General features: G+C 35.4%; 2 protein-coding genes across 2 annotated transcripts in view; both read left to right on the forward strand.

Annotated features, from left to right (window-relative positions):
* LOC116169972 (ATP-binding cassette sub-family G member 1-like) overlaps positions 1–6,194 on the forward strand; it is a 28,160-nt gene extending 21,966 nt beyond the window's left edge. Inside the window, exons 3-9 of the mRNA XM_031486200.1 lie at positions 468–585; positions 3,762–3,948; positions 3,998–4,676; positions 4,722–4,879; positions 4,934–5,203; positions 5,253–5,408; positions 5,463–6,194. Coding sequence (XP_031342060.1) covers positions 468–585; positions 3,762–3,948; positions 3,998–4,676; positions 4,722–4,879; positions 4,934–5,203; positions 5,253–5,408; positions 5,463–5,807 — 1,913 coding nt within the window. The 3' untranslated portion in view covers positions 5,808–6,194. The remainder of the gene's footprint in view (positions 1–467; positions 586–3,761; positions 3,949–3,997; positions 4,677–4,721; positions 4,880–4,933; positions 5,204–5,252; positions 5,409–5,462) is intronic.
* A 6,317-nt stretch (positions 6,195–12,511) lies between these two features.
* The window catches only part of LOC116168073 (ATP-binding cassette sub-family G member 4-like), a 44,604-nt gene continuing 39,919 nt past the window's right edge, over positions 12,512–17,196 (forward strand). The window contains exon 1 of the mRNA XM_031483725.1: positions 12,512–12,826. Coding sequence (XP_031339585.1) covers positions 12,715–12,826 — 112 coding nt within the window. The 5' untranslated portion in view covers positions 12,512–12,714. The remainder of the gene's footprint in view (positions 12,827–17,196) is intronic.

The following is a 17,196-nucleotide window of genomic DNA, read 5'->3' on the forward strand; positions in this document are numbered from 1 at the left end:
CTAATCGGCTTCACATGGATTTCAAATTATCAGAGTTTTAAATGCATTACATCATCCACGAAGAAAATACATTTGATTAATTGATATCGTCAATATATCAATTAATCCAAAACACTGACTACCTTGGTAAAGATTTAATTTGTTATCTTGTTAGTAATTGTTTAACCTTTTAAGAATTAGGTTAATTATGTAATTAAACATTCAATCTATCCTTAAATGGACCAACGGATTATTTATCTACCGTAATGAAATAGTATTTGCATTTTTTTTCCACATACTGAATGTCAAACATAAAAAAATCCGTCAATGTTTGGCACGTGTACGCAAATCAAAGAGATACATTTCACATGTAGGTAGTACATATCAGTACAAATAAATCCTTTGTTTTGAATGACTAAACTTGTGTAATGAATAATTAGTTATCAGTGAACTTTGTACAATGTACTAACTCTCGCCTTTTTTTTCAGGTTCAAAAGTGATATTAAAGTCAGTGAGCGGGCATATTCGATCGGGGGAACTTACAGCTATCATGGGGCCGTCGGGAGCCGGAAAATCTACACTTTTAAATATTTTAACAGGATACAAGTACGTCGGTATAGATACCTACATTATACCTATGCATCATTTGCAATTGAAATACATACCTTTGTTCTTTTTTTAACGTTATCATTTCCCTTGCAATTCACATTTCTCTTTCATTATTAAAGCTTTTCCAAATCATTGATTACAAAATCAGTGTTCCGGGGTCATGGTTATCTACCTGAGAATCTATTCAGTAATACGTTACGGAACATTAATTTTTGAATACAAAAAGTGTTTTCTGAGGACATCTCGAGAAACATGTTGTTCGGTAGGTATTTGGCGGTGCATAATTCCGCTGCAGTGGGAATGGACCAACCGAAGTCTCATTGTTATGGATTTCGTGTCAAAACACAAAGCAGAGAGAATTGATGACCTTTTCGATAGTCCTTGAATTTGCGGATAAGCCGTATACCCTTATCCACATAATTATGATTGCGCAAAAAGTGTACCTACGCATCAAAAATATTTCTTAATTATACTATAACCTTAATGCTCGATGGCATATTTTGAGCGGTGGTAATAATTAGCGTAAAATTCAAATCAAATTGAAGCATTATTTTAATTATGTATCTAGGGATTTGTTGCTATCTATTTGGTTGGCGCACCTGTTAATAATATTTGGGTACGTCATACGGATTATGCTTTTTTGGTTTAGCCTAATTAATTACGTTTTGATTAAGTACTATGAGTCTTGTTTTTGATCTTTTTTACCATCTTAGCTCAGGATCATTAATTAAAATCCTTCATAGGTAACAAAAAGTTGTTATTTGAAATTAGTTATAAACAACTATGGAATATTTTATTGGCATAAACACTCAGAATTCCCCCCGATGGGTCAAAAAGGAAAAATGTTTAACTGTTGGTAATCATTGTTTTGTTCTAAATAGTTCCAAATAGTTATCTATCAATTTTGCAAACATTAATTACAAAAAATAAGTATACCCACCCGAACAAATCGCGTTGAGTTCAGCAAACAAAATATGTTTCAGGTTATGAAATAAATGAGAAAAAGATAATGGTAGTACTTACCAAGAACCATAAGATCTGTTTGGCCACACCATTCTTCATTCTTCATGTCGAGTCCTGCAACAAAATTGTCAACGTTAATGAAAGATCTGAATTGAAACTATTCTAAAAATACACACGCAACAAATTATCTCATAAAAGAGTGGAAAATTAAATATTTTATTTGTTTAAATAATAGTTATATTTCAAATTTGAGCGAAATATCTCAAAAACTGCAGAAGATATGAAGAAAACGTTAAAAAATCTTCAAATTTTAAGATCCTGTAAATCGGTCACGAAGCGTAGCCGACTCTATGTTTATATGAACTTTTAGTCATAAAAGACCTTTCAAAAGAGATATAACCAGTTCTCATTGAAACAATTGGGGGTTGTAACTGTCACTCGAAGGGGGTTGTAGGTAGGGATTACATTTTCACGTTGAAGTATTAATTTATAATTTAAATTTGACGTGTCAGGATTTTATATAAAAATATGTAGGTATAGTATCCGAAATAATAAATTTATTCCATTTGGGTTTTCCACACTGTATAATATGGATTAGATGAAAACTGTATTGGTCAGCTATATTGATCCGATTTCGATAGTGGAAGTTGATCCTTGTCTTCCGGCTGCCGATCAGCTTAGTGTGTGTGTATTTTTTAAACTAAAGATTCAGGAAAAACGTGGATTTCTCTTTCTGTGTCTCTACGTACCCTGGCTTTACCACACAAAGAGCTTTTTAATGAGAATCCATATTTTTCATATTTGGCCATTATAATTTTATTTTATTTACATTTTATACATCTAGGTACATAGTTATTAACCTTCAGTATATCCAGTAATTTGTTGCCTGTGATATCGCGTGATATATATCGTACAATTTTTGCGCTTGGGTGCATCCCATCATGGTTGAAAAGTAACAAGTAGCTGACACCGTTTGTAATTGGTGCATGTTTCCTGGCCTGACACAAAATCCATTGCTGCATACGAACGTAATCATTTTTGATCTACATTCTATTGACTATCGGTTTCGCTGTAATGATATGCCAAGTTTGTTCCAATCAGCCACTTTTTAAAAAACTTCCTGAACAGCAGTGCCATTTTAAACATATCTGACCCAACACAATCGTGGTTCACAAGAATGAGACTATATATTCAAATAACTGGAATAGAATTATTTCGTAACTTGTTACGTACAGCCACTGTACAACTTTTCGTCTGGTTTTGAAAAATAATCCCATCAAATAAATTCATTTTATAACTGTAAAGTAATTTGTACCACACACGTAATTAGGAAAAGCAAGATGTTCCGAAATGCCAATCAGTTTTGATTTTAGATATCAACCATTAGACCTGATCTATTTCGTCGTTAGCATTTATACCTGATTTTACTAGATTAGTTTATCCATTTATTATTTATGCTAAATTCACCAATTTTTTTCATTATCGACCAAGTATAATAAGTAATAACTTGAACATTTTACTTTGGTTTGATGGCAGGGCCGTGCCGTTCAATTACTTCTACAAACAATGAGGTTTGCTTTTGTGCACGTCGGGAATTAATTCTTTTGCAACGTAGCAGACGAAATTGAACTTGATGACCTCTGTGTCGTTAACATCAATTTCGGGATGTTTTCATTTCAATTTCCCGTCTAGTACTGCTATCTTAATTGCATTGCAGTTGTCATTACAAACAGTTACATCGGAATGCCTTTCTGAATGCAATGTCGTATATGCCAGAAATGCGACTTATTAAGAGTGAATTTGTAACAATTATTAAAAGGGGCGATATTTTCGGCAAATATCTCTTAATTAAAAACATCTCATATGCCTCTTTAGATATACGACAGCTAGATATTCTGTATATTTAGGTTGAACATATAAATACCGAATAGCCCCCCCCCCCCTATTTTCTTTGTTTAAATCAGCTGAGGCGATACAAATGTAAAGTGGTGTTCACATTTTGAGCTAAAATTACCCTTTCACAGAAAAAATGCCTGTATTCCTTTGATGCAACGCCTATACTTCGGGTTGGCCAACAGTGCAAATTTGTGCTTTCTTTTAGTCAACATGTTGGCTGTAGGCGCTTTTTTAAGTCGCTGATCATAAACCACCAACCATCATCGAATATTGACGTCCAGCAAGAAATTCTAAATATAACTTTTGTTTATCAGAACAACGGGATTACAAGGAAGCATCATGATGAACGGCAACGAAAGGGTACTAAGTCAATTCCGAAAGCTCTCCGCCTACATCATGCAAGATAATCAGCTTCACGCCAATTTAACTGTCGACGAAGCTATGTCAGTAGCTGCCAAATTAAAAATCGGTAGCAAAACTAGTAAAGAAAAGGAAGAAATTGTACGCGCGCTCCCAACCCTTAACTATCGTACTGATCGTTGTATTACAGATAAACGAAATTTTGGACACCCTCGGCCTGATTGATCATCGAAAAACTATGACGAGCAGGCTGTCCGGCGGCCAGAAGAAGCGCCTATCAATCGCCTTGGAGTTAGTTAGTAATCCACCCGTAATGTTCTTTGACGAACCGACCAGCGGCCTTGACAGTTCTTCGTGCTTTCAATGCATATCACTACTGAAGACTCTGGCGCGCGGCGGACGTACTATCATTTGCACAATTCATCAGCCTTCCGCTCGTCTTTTTGAAATGTTCGATCAGCTGTACACATTAGCCGAAGGTCAATGCGTCTACCAAGGATCGATTAAGCAACTCGTTCCGTTCTTGGCCAACTTGAACCTACAATGTCCCTCGTATCACAACCCCGCGTCATATATTATTGAAGTAGCGTGCGGAGAGTACGGCGATAACACCCAGAAGTTGGTTAACGCCATTGACAACGGTAGGAACGACATTCGCGACGGCAAACCATTCCCGCATATGAAAGATGAAATTCTCAACAACACCCTTCATAAACCGTCAGATGAAGATGCCACCATGACCAGCAACAATGTATTCTCTGGCGTAGGATTTGATAAGTTTGTCAAAGATTATTCAAAGACGCACTTCATAGATTACGACGGCAGTCTTCAAAGTGTTGTAAATAACATCTCCAAGGGAACTTCTGATGGTAAGAGTTAGCGCCTGTACGCCGATCCTAACAGTTTTTCCGTAGTGGTTACCGTGCCCGTCGACCAAGAAAAATTACCAAACGTCGATACGGCTCTTTTAGAACAAGATCTGGCAGTTCCGCAACCCCGGTACGGAAACTCAGAGCTACGTCAATTTTTCATCATTTTAAGTCGCGCTCTTTTGTTCAGTAGAAGAGATTGGGTAAGTTGGTCTTTTTGCCGCTCGAGCATTTTTAACGCCTACCGTACGTTATAGACCCTCATGTATCTGAGATTATTTGCACACATCCTGGTTGGAGTATTAATTGGAGGCCTATACTATGATATTGGAAACGACGGTGCCAAAGTTTTGAGTAATTTAGGATTTTTGTTTTTTAACATGCTGTTCCTTATGTACACGGCGATGACGATTACAATTTTATCGTTTCCTTTAGAAATGCCGGTTTTGCTAAAGGAAAACTTCAATAGATGGTACTCGTTACGAAGTTATTATTTAGCAATTACTATGTCGGACTTGCCATTTCAGGTACTGTAAACATCTTTGGTTTGTTTTAAATTTATGGTTTATTTTACAGACGATTTTCTGTATCTTCTATGTTGCAATAGTTTACTTCATGACTGGTCAACCAATGGAATTTCAGAGATTTGGAATGTTCTTATTGGCATGTTTATTGGTTGCTTTTGTTGCTCAAAGTGTAGGTTTGGTAGTAGGTGCTGCAATGAACGTTCAGGTAAATTTAGCGCAAATTTTTCCATGTAGGCATTAAACCAATCTTCGTTTCTAGAATGGAGTGTTTCTGGCGCCTGTGATGTCCGTACCTTTCTTATTGTTCTCCGGTTTCTTCGTATCGTTTGATGCTATTCCAATATATTTAAGGTGGATTACTTATTTATCATACATTCGATATGGTTTTGAAGGAACCGCGCTGGCGACATATTCATTTGATAGACCAAAACTGAAGTGTTCCATTAGTCATTGCCATTTCAAAATACCAACAACTACTTTAGAAGAATTAGACATGATCCATTCCGATTACAGAATAGATATTGCAGCTCTTTTAGTAATCTTCTTCGTACTGCGAATTGCAGCGTTCCTGTTCCTTCGATGGAAATTAAAAAGCAATCGGTAGAACAGTCTAAGTGTGATATAAGATTTGTGAAAATTGTTATAATTAATTTTAAGTTCATTAAATAATGATATATTAGGATATTAAAGTGATAATTTTATACTAATTGTATACAACAAGTTGAACCAACATTACGTTTATGTACCTTGAATTTTTAATCTTGAATTATAGGCAGATTCCTCACTCCCCAATTTAGCATATCTGCGTATAGTAGGCTGTGATTACTGATGCAATTAGTAATTAAATGCAAACTAGAATGTTCCATTTTATATGTGTCCCGTAATTTAAGATTTTACTTGCCTTATTCATGGTGAATTGTTATGACACTCGTGTATTTGTAGGTATATATTTTATATGTACAAATGGGAAATACAAATAAATGTTTTTTTTATACAACTTTCATTTTGTAGCAAATTCGGCTGGCTCTTCCCACATTTCCATATTGAATATTCATCCATGTCATAGTGCAGTCTAGACACGAATTTACATCGCTATCTTTGGTTGCAAAAGGTGTTTGCATCAAGCATGGATTAGTATTAAAGTTCATTTTTTCAAAATGGCGACCATTTAAAATTTAAATATTTAGCTATTTAGTGCTGAAGTATTTAAATGGCCACCATTTTGAAAAAAAAATGTACACTAAGAATTCACAACTTATTTTGTGGCACAATTGTAGATTTTACTCAAATAAATGGTCCCAGGGCCGTAGCCAGGTGGCGCTGCCACCTGCCCCCCTCCCTCCCTTGTAGAATCGTATTATACCAAATTATTTGTTTGATTAAACGTCGATTTCTCCGATAACTTACTTTACTTACATATTTTAAAAGTAGATTTTCCTCCGCGACTTCGTACGCGTGATATTGACGGTATGTGATAACGGAAACCCAGCGTACAGAATGTAAAAATGTAAACACATCTGCCGGGTACGACACAAATGGCTTGGCGCATTTATCAATAGGTACGTGAAATAGCAGAGTGCGACATCAACAAAAAATAAGTTAAAAAAAATCCTATAACCCGATCGGACCAAATTGTGAATTTAAACCACCCGGGGACACACCGAGACACATAACAAAAATGTCATCAAAATCCGTCTAGCCGTTTAGAATGAGTTCAATCACAAGCACAAGTACAGTAGAATTTTATATATAAAGATGGGGCACGCACTTTTTCAAGTGCAGTTTACAGTTCGAAAATCTCTTGACGATTACGTGTACAGTAAGTCTCAATTTGTCGCAGAGGGTTGTGTTTATTATATTTTATTATATTTGTAAACAAATATCACAGTAAAAAGGGCAAGTTTCCTCTAAGTCTAATGTAAATAGTGGCACCTTAATATTTCAAAATTAAACAGGCAAATATTTAAATGTCCGTCATTTTGGAAAAAAATGCAATCAGTGGGTATTTTTGTACGCTTTTCAACATGTTTGCCAAATCTGATTGAAATAACAAAGTTACAAATTTTTAAATGAAAAACATAAAGTTCAGCCGCCCTCTTGATTTCCTGGGTCGGGATTAATGGGGTTTTGAGTATGTTAAAATGGACACTTTTTACAATAAAATGCAAAAAGAATCATTTGGGTTGCAATTTTTCCAGGCCACGGGAATTTTTACACTATTTTCACTGTAGGTACCTATTACTATTGTCATTGTCATTCGTAAATATGAAATATGGCACTTATGACTCACCCAGATAAACCCTTCCTGCGAAAGTATATCTAATCTTATGCATGAAAGTTATCTGGATAAACACACATTATTGGCTGATTATGAATGTATGATGCTGCACTGACTACAATTAATGGAGAAGGTACCTAATTGGGGAAACTTTTTTCTACAGCGACTGTCACGAGAATTATTAAGCGACCACGATTTATCGACAGCTAGTAGAAATGCTATAGAAAAACAACCCCATTTTCTAATCGAAATGATATGGTCATAATGATACAAAAGACATTGGGTTTTTAAGTTATCGTACCATGCCACCGTTATTTCAGTGCATATCCGATGTAAACTAGAAACGTTGTATGAATTTAAGGTCAAGGAAGTACCTACTAAATATAACGTTCTCTAATTCATTCGTGCAGTAAGTGTATGAGTAGGTAGGTACTTCCATGAAGACAACTGAAGCATTACAATTGAAGGTTTCAGCATGCAAAGACCGTAAACGCATAAATACGAAGAGATGTTTGCAATAATTTTTATAAGCGCTTTATGCCTATGTGTAGGTATAAATGCGTTTGTGTATTAACAAATTTTTTTTGCCGCATCTTTATTTACAGCAAAAAACCACATTAAGCACTCAAACTCTCACGTAGGATACGATTACGAAAGTGAAATGAAAGTCTTAACATTAGAATCAAAATTATGTTTTTCTTATCCTTTCCTGTAAATAGTGCAATCATGTCTAGGTTCATTTAACGCTTCCTGTTTTTAAGTTACTTTTTTTACCAACGAAAACAAAGCGGAACAAAATGTATAGTATATTAAGTATGGAGAACGGTAAGGGATTTTTACCGTTCGAAGACAATTGTTTGGAGGAGGAGCGAAGCGACGACTCCAATTATTGTCTGAGAACGGTAACCCTTAACGTTCGACGTGCTTATAACATTTTTTGCGCGATCGAAATTAAAATTATGCAACCAATATAAATATGCACTAAGAAATTAACGAGCAGAATAAATCGAAATGATCGAAGTGGTATGGTGTCAATCTCTAGGTAACCAGTTTATTTGTCAAAATTGAAATTAATAATTTCATAAAAAGGTGCATGTGTCTGATGTAGTTTACTAGCTTTGTACTTCCTTTATGACTTTATGAGCGTCTTGCTATAGGAAACAACAGCACAAATTGTACGTTTAATGTACCTAACAATAATTAAAGATTAAATGTAATGTAAGACTGTTGATTTTTAAAAAGGCGTCGGTAAGTATTTTTGCTGTTCTGTTTTTAGATCGGTAAGTAATTTTGGCGTCGTCGTAATCATAGCAACTGGTAAATTCTACGTACTGTCATGGAAACACCCATGGTAAATAGTCAGAAATGACCGATCGCGCAAAAAATAATGAATTTTTGTTGATATAGTTCTAGAGAGCATACAAGGCGTCCAAAAGCTATACGTGGCTTAAGGGTTGAGTTGTGGCGTGTGCCGAAAGCGGAAGGGCAAACGCGGAAATTCTCATCATCCCTATATCCATTCAAAAATCCAAAGTTGATAGCAGGATCAGGATCCTCGCACACCAAAAACCGTTCCGCGCAATATTTTAAAATGCGTGGCTCCCATTGACAAATGGTCGATCAGCCTTTTTAGAACAAAAAAAGAAAAAAAAAGAAACTGTAGGTAATCCTCTGGCAAATCACTAACTGCGACCAACTATAAGTCATAGAATTTCACTTACGTTTCTACGCGTGAAAGAACAGCATCCTTCTCCTACGTGGTGCTTGAAATATTAAAAATTTAGTGACTAAATTATAGATTGGTATTAAAAAGCAAAACGAGACGCGAAAACGTTTCACTTGAAAGTCGTGAAAAGACACTTCTGCATTTTTTTTTCGGCAAACATAAACAACAGAAACCTGACTGATAACAGAAAGCAGAGATTTGCAAATGATTCCACCCTGAAATTTCCAACTCCTTCAAAGCCAGGACTCATGATATTTGTGTAAGTAATGGTAATCGTACAACTATATGGATGTCATAATAACTAATTCGTTTTCAAAGTAATGGAGTCCTTAAACTTTTAATTCAGCGACTCTACGACGGGACAGTCTCGTTGTTTCGTGTATTTGCTATAATTGTCCAAACAGTGGCGCAAACAGAAATGCTAGTCGAGGGGCTGCGTTATATGGACAACCGGTCAATTATGCTCAACGGAGGATGGGGTGGCAGAAACTCTACGCAGCAATAACATTAGTAGGTATTAATGAGGGGCGATCTCTGTGTTCTACTGGCGAATTTTTGAAATGAAATCTCCAGAGTATAAAAGTTACCTCCCGATCTAAAAACCGTCTAAGAAGTGGTAGATATCGGCAGATGCTAGTGATACCTAACCACCACAATTTTTAATTAATATAAACTGTAGAAGTTCATATATTGTCTTTACGTTACAAATCTCTATTAAAACTATTTCTGAACGAAATATTAAGTTTTTTTATTTATTAATATATTTTATTGAAATTTTAACCACATATACTTCTAGTAAAAGCAAACATATCTCATATATTAAAAATCAGTTGTGCGCACGCGTAGACTGCGCAAGGCCAAACTTTCTTATTTATGCAGATATTTCTTTGATATTTCAACCAATGATGTTTTTAGTAAACGCAAGCGTATCGCATATTGTGGTGCTCAAGTACGTTTCGGGTAACAATCCGCACCCTTGGTATATAATATGTATACTATTTCAGAACCAAAATAAAAATTGCAATTTTCAAACTTTGCGCTAAAGCAGTTACAACCATATACAAACGATGAAGAATCTTGTTCGGAATTCATCGATGAGATGGTCGTTTCTTCCTTATTAAGAGCATTCAATTCAGTTGCAGTCGGTTCAGTTGCCATTGATTTTCCAAAAACCGTCACCAAAAATTGTGACGACTGTGCTACATGCGATGCCATGATGCGACACACCACGAACCGTAACAGATGTTGCAGATGGCACTTCCTCCACACCAACTATCATCTTAATTTGTTACCTTATTTCTCTGCAACATGCTGTCAAGCAGATACCCTTTCGGAGCCGAAGAACTTTTTCAACCACCGTGTCTCTTTAATGTGGTAGTCTCAATCAGCACATTAAAGAGACACGGTGGCTGACCAACGTCGCGGATGTTTGCCTTCCACAATGGCCTGTATACGCCTTCGGATTATCTAAACCCAACCATTGAGCAACCTTACTCGGAATCTTTCCGGCTGAAGAGTAGTACACTTCCAATAAGCCACAAAAAACGCAACGCAGAAGATTCTCTCACCAAACGAGGAGCACTCAGGGCCTCTACATCAATCATTGTAAATTTCCTATTTACATCATTCTTCGGGTTGGAAACGTTGATCACGATCACCGACCCAGGATCTTCGATTTTTAGGAACGTATCCTTTATTTCCAGTTTTTTTTCCTTTAAGGTGGCGTTTACATTGAAAAATCGGAACTTTGTTTCCACAATAACTGCCTTCTGGGTACAAATTTTTGGTTTAAATAACATTCATTCAATTATATAATGTTCCAACATTTGCATGAAACAAAAATTATTTAGCTAATTCCTGCACTTTCGCCGTTATTTAGGAAATAAGTTGTTAAAAAACTCCCATATAAAATATATATCTTTCATTTTTATCACACACACACTGATAATAATTTGATATCAAATTTAACTTCATTCACAAGCTTAAACCCTTAGCAACCATCGGTCGTTAACAGAAGTTTATTTTTTTTACCTCGAAACAAAGTTATTGAGGTAATCGCAAGGCCATTTTTGCACTTTTTGTAAACGCCACATTAAAAGTGTAACATTAACATCGATAATTTTTGCTACAACGTGTTTTGGTGGATATTTATGCGGCTACGGATAGAATAAATGAGTTATACGTCAAAAATATATACACAGATTAAAAATAACAGTTCATCAATCAATTTTATTTATGACTAGACGCGACAATCAAAACCAGACGGCAGTTAAACCATGATATTTACAAACACGGTCCTTAGCAATGTTACTAATCCGATAAATTCAAACATTTACAACCCAATATTTTTGTATTTCCACAACAATATTGTACCACTCATAAAAAAACTGTTGGTTACTATGGATGCAACTAGCCAACCTCGGGAAATATACTATTCATATTTCCCTAGTTGTAATAATAGGTATATATTTCTAAATCTAAGGGCGACGATCATCGCGTGGGGGTTAACTTTTTAGAATCGTTTTACTTTTGCTAACAGAAGCATTTTAAGATTAAACATGTTACATAAAAAGTGCCCAGCGAAAAAACATACCTACAGTTTTATAATTATATCGCCGAAATTTCGAATCCCTTGATTTTACTTTGATCTATTTTTTTGCACAGAAAAGGTATAATTTTTCAAGTTAAAAATATTTATTTACTGAATTTTTATGGTTTCAGTTTTACTGTAAGATATTTCTAAGCGAACCGGGCCTCTTTTGGACCTCCGGGCCCGTGTTTCATGGATCAGCGCTGGATATGTCACTACCACCAGGCACCATAGTATAAAATGTAAACATTTTGGCTTGTAAAGAATCTTTATACTATTCTTGAGCCATCATTCCCATCAGTATCAAAAAATGCAGAAACTAACGGATCCCACAGGGCCAAAATAGTAAATCCGACTCTGAATAATTACTTCCGTCAATATAATCTTTTTTTATGAGTCACAGTCACGCTATTTTCAAACATCAACATTTTCCGCTGTATTCATAAAAAATTTTAATCTACATTTCGTCAAATGCATTATCAATTCGTTCTAATTTGTTAACTATTATTATTAAATAAACCGAAATTGGGACCTAATATGCAAATTCGAAGGACGGAAGATCGTATGCAGTCGTTTTATTATTTATGGATGTTTATAAAAAAACGATTCGCGAACGTGTTATTAACAACAGTAACGAACTTCCAACCTTAACATTGTCCTTTATCAACTAAAAAACTACAGTTTCGTGCGAAATTAAGGTAGGGAGTAAGGAAGGCGCTACTTATTTACGGTGACTGCTATAATGTTATAAAAAGGGGGGCGTTATTCATAACAGAGCTTCATTTACTACTGTCGGCATCTAACGTGTTTTATCTAGTGAACGCCGCCGATCTTTTCGCTATTTCGCTTTCTATCGCAGGCACTTGGAGTTAGAGCATTGTGCGAGACTTACATGTTTCAAAAGTGCGTTCGCAAAAATGGAAGACAGCGCCGGGCCGAAAAAGAGCACTCTTTCGCATTTGCCCCAGAGACCTCCCGTTGATCTTGAATTTCAGGATCTAACATACACGGTTCCGCAAGGGCGCAAAGGTTAGTAATAGTTTTCCCCGTTTTTTCCATTTTCTATTTAGAATTAATCGTGAAGCACGCAGGAAGTAACTTTGTGGGAAGTGGGTGGTTAGTAATCGGCGTCCCGTTTGGTACAACAGATTAAGTTTAATTACTTTACTGGGAGATGTAAATATTGACATTAACCCATTTTCTTTAAGCCTTACAGCTTTTATTTGGGTTCAACGAACGCAATTATTGTAAAGTCTATTATTAGCGAAGGTAAATAAATCGATAAAGCTCATTTCCATGTACATTTTCATTTCCCCGTAATATCAATATAAGTTATTTTAAATTAGGATTGTTGTACATCTACTTTTAAACTCATTAACAGGTTTTAAATGCATCTACTATAGTGATCTATTCAAATATGAATACAACACTTATGCAAATTATAATTAGGTAGTGGAAAGCGCAGCTTTTCAAGGTGCAAATCACCCTCTGTCCTCCAATAAATTTTAATGACACGTAAATTAGAAAATAATAGAGGACGCGTTACTCTGGACGTCCGTAATCATTGAAATTATGTTTGTGTATTTCATAATTTGTAATTGTAATTCACATACGAATGCATCCAACCATATGACACGTTCTACATGTCTTAAAGGTTTATTGATGGCCATTAGGTTATATGATCGTGTATTTTATGAAAGTAAATTACCTCATCGTGCTATTGAGATCCTCTATTGAATCAATCAATTTCGAGCGAGTAGTCGAATGAAGAAATGGGAAGAAAATGGGAAGTGGGTGGTTCCATTACTACAAATTAACAGGAGATATACTGTTATTTTTTTCTATACATATTCACAATGTAGACAACCATATTTAGTTTACAAACCTTTTGGTAAATAGATCTTCCATCATTTCCTTATACTTTTTCCGTTTCCAATGTGTGTCGAACCCTGCCTTTAAATCCATGAAAAACGCCTTTCCGCTCTTTTTTCAATTCATTTTCCACCCTTATGTGCAGTACATATAAATATCGTTCCCCTCCCTTTTCTGAGTCCCATTTATGTTTCTTCCAACTTCTCTCTACCATTTTTTTTCTTTCTAGTCTTTCATTCAATACCATTGCATATATTCTGTACGCCCTTGTCATTTTATCGTGATTCGTCTATAATTTTCCTCACTTCTTTTGTAAATCGGCACTATTACATCTTCCTTCCATTCATCAGGTAGTCCCCCTCCTTTCCATACCTATATTGCTTAATAGTTTCTTCATCTTTTCCTTAATACTGTCTGTGACGACAATCTAAAAGCTTCATTTCCTATTGCATCCCTCCCACGCCGCTTTCCTTTTCTTCAATCTGTTTAATTGCGGCTCAATCTCTTTTCTCTTGATATCTCGCCTCCTTTCACCTGTTCTCTTTCTACCTCTTATATCACCTCCTATGTCTTTTTCTTTCCTTGTAGTAACCTAATAAGGTGCTGCTTCCCTTCCAGTATTCTATTTCTATTTCTCTCCCACTTGTTCTGTTTTCCATTTTCCTCTGTTTATAGTGTTTATCATCTTCCAAATGTTCTTCTGTTTTTGTTTCGTTGATTTTTTCTTTCACTTTATCAATTTTGTTTCGTTACATTTTCTTTTGTACCTCGTTTTCTGTCTCTTAGCTCCTTGTTGTCAATGTCACCGTTTCTTTCTTTCTTGATCATTGTTCTGCATGTGTTCCTCTCTTCGGTACATTCTCTGTCCAGGTCAAAAACTGCTGTCTTTATAGCAGAATAATGAAAAAGTAATTTTCCTGGACTACCAGTTTAAGTTGTCAAAAATTGATAATAGACAAAGTTACAGATAATTTTAAGATGAACATTTTTTGTTTGAAACCTTTTTCGTTAAGTCTTACCGTTTTCAAACAGAATAGTACTGCAATAATGGCAGCCATTTTGAATGACGTCATACTGGGAGTGCCTGAGGGGTAGCGAATGCCCACCTAAGTTTTTTTTGCTTCCTATACACCCAAGTAACTAACCCATAAAGACTTTTCTCTATACGCATATCATATTTGCACACAGAAGTGTTATGGGCTGCTGGACTAGGTTACCAATAAAAAAATCCCTTTCGGCTCGGCCGATCAGGTGTAAGTAAATTTCTTTCCGCCATTTTGTTGCAGTGGCAGAATTGGCTGATTCACGAACTTGACAGGGTTATTTATGAGGTACGCTAACCCTTAAAATTTGGTCGAAATCGGTTCATAATTACAAAAGTTAGAGTGTTTCTTGGACGTGTATTTATATAAACCTGTAAATATACTGGTACCATTAGAATAGGTACCTATAGATAGATAGAAATCTATCTAATATAGTCGATTCGATATTGATCGCGCTTGCCTTGTTCAACATATTTTAGGTTGTACGATTTTGGTGGAGACAATGTGTTTTTGAAATGCTCGGACGTTTTCCCTTTTCTTAAAATTATGGTATACGGTTGTCAGTAGCAAAAAAGCAACAACCGTTTTTTATTGAACGTGAAATATAAATTTTATTATCCAGCAATTTGTGAAGAATTAATGTCTGACTATTTGTGACTCGTGAGATTGACGTCATAAAACATCATTCAACACACTCGTAATGGGCGATGATGTGCCTTGAATTTAGTTAAAAAAACGAGGTCAGTATCAGGTTTGAGACCACTATTGTATTCTAAATTCTCTACATGAAAGTTCACACTATAATTGCACATGTTTGTGTTCAAGATTGGTACACCGTCATAGATCGGCCATGCTCTCAATGTAAAATTAGAAATAAACGAGCAAATAATTGCTTATAATTTTAATGACATACTGTTCTAGTTGTTAACGTACCTACGTAATCAATACTTAGATGTAAGTTTTGTTTGTCCGCAACGAATTTGCAATATTATCCACAGTTTCTTCTCCAAAATGGCGACGAAGACAAGAAGTGAGCAGATATCTTTTTGGCGTTTTTTCGATAAATTGAGACTGTATCTAGACTCAAATAAAAAAAGATTTTGCACATAGTAATAAAATTATTCTCATGAGTTTCGCATAATTCCTAAATTGTAACCATGAGGGAAAAATCTCAATATTTAGTTCCCGTGTAATATTTGTTCAAAATTTGGAAATCATAAGCGACTTGCTAGTTGCTCTCTATCCAATAAGCAATAAAATCAAAAGCGCATTTTCATTTTTGGAAAGAGTCGGCTTACTTGGACTATTATAGATTTATGATTGTTGTAAATTTTGATTTAGCCACATATTTTAAATGTAAAGTAATGAAGCCGAAGTGTGCATCAGAAAAATTGCTATAATTAATCAATTTGCTCACACATAAGCTAACGTAATAAGATAATAAGTATATGCAGTTTATCTAATTAGACACTAATTTATTGTAAACGTTTCCGCATAATTACAATTACACTCAATTCAAATCTTGCAGAATAATCTCCTCTCATGACCCTGGAAATTCCCTGATGTGATTTGTTACATTCCAGAACTTGCAATTTGTGCATCTTTACGTCATCAATAACATATCGTCTGATAATAACACATTAATGGCCAGAATTCTTGAACATTTTGCAGGGTTTTTACCTGTTGAGTCCACGAGCATTACGCGCGTTTTCGAAATGATTCTATTTTCTACTCGCGGTCAAATGTAATACTTACACAGTTTTGGTTTAGCCTATACAACATTTCAAGAGTCTAACTTCCAAAAATTCAAAATGAAAATAGGGTAAATAAATTAGAAATCTTTCGCCAAAATCAATTCAAAGCGCACGAGATTCGATGAAGAAAATTGCTATAATTTAAAAATCCGATAGGTACAACCCAATTCCGATAACGATGCTCGAGATCTTCACGACCACGCATCCAATCACTACATCTACTACGTAGCTGAAAAACAATAGGTACATTTCTTATATCCTTAAAATCATGTGTACCAATTTTTAAAGTGATCGGACGTTTGTAAGCAAAATTCTCGTACAGACAGAACGGGCAGATAGCAATACAAAATTATAAGCAATCGCGAATAAACTGCCACACGCTGTGGCGTCGTATGCCGTAAAATATGCATGATTATTACATGTTTGTTCTCACATGACGCAAGCAACTTTTTACATTGGATGTAATCGAGGATGTAATCCTTAATTAGCCAGGTACAAAGTTGATTGGCCATAATTGCCGAACGTCCTGTAATAAGTTATTAAAAAATTTCACACCTAATTAAGAACGGAATAATTAACGAAACAAGCGACGTTATAGAGGAAAACACTAGTGTTGTTCCCTTCATAGGTACATATGTAAATAAGGAACTAATATTGCGCAACACATTTTTGGGCGGCAAGATAGAATACGAATCGTGTCATGGAATCAAACAATTCCTTTTGGTATTTT

This window comes from Photinus pyralis, unplaced genomic scaffold, assembly GCF_008802855.1.
Source record: "Photinus pyralis isolate 1611_PpyrPB1 unplaced genomic scaffold, Ppyr1.3 Ppyr1.4_LG4, whole genome shotgun sequence".
NCBI lineage: Eukaryota > Metazoa > Arthropoda > Insecta > Coleoptera > Lampyridae > Photinus > Photinus pyralis.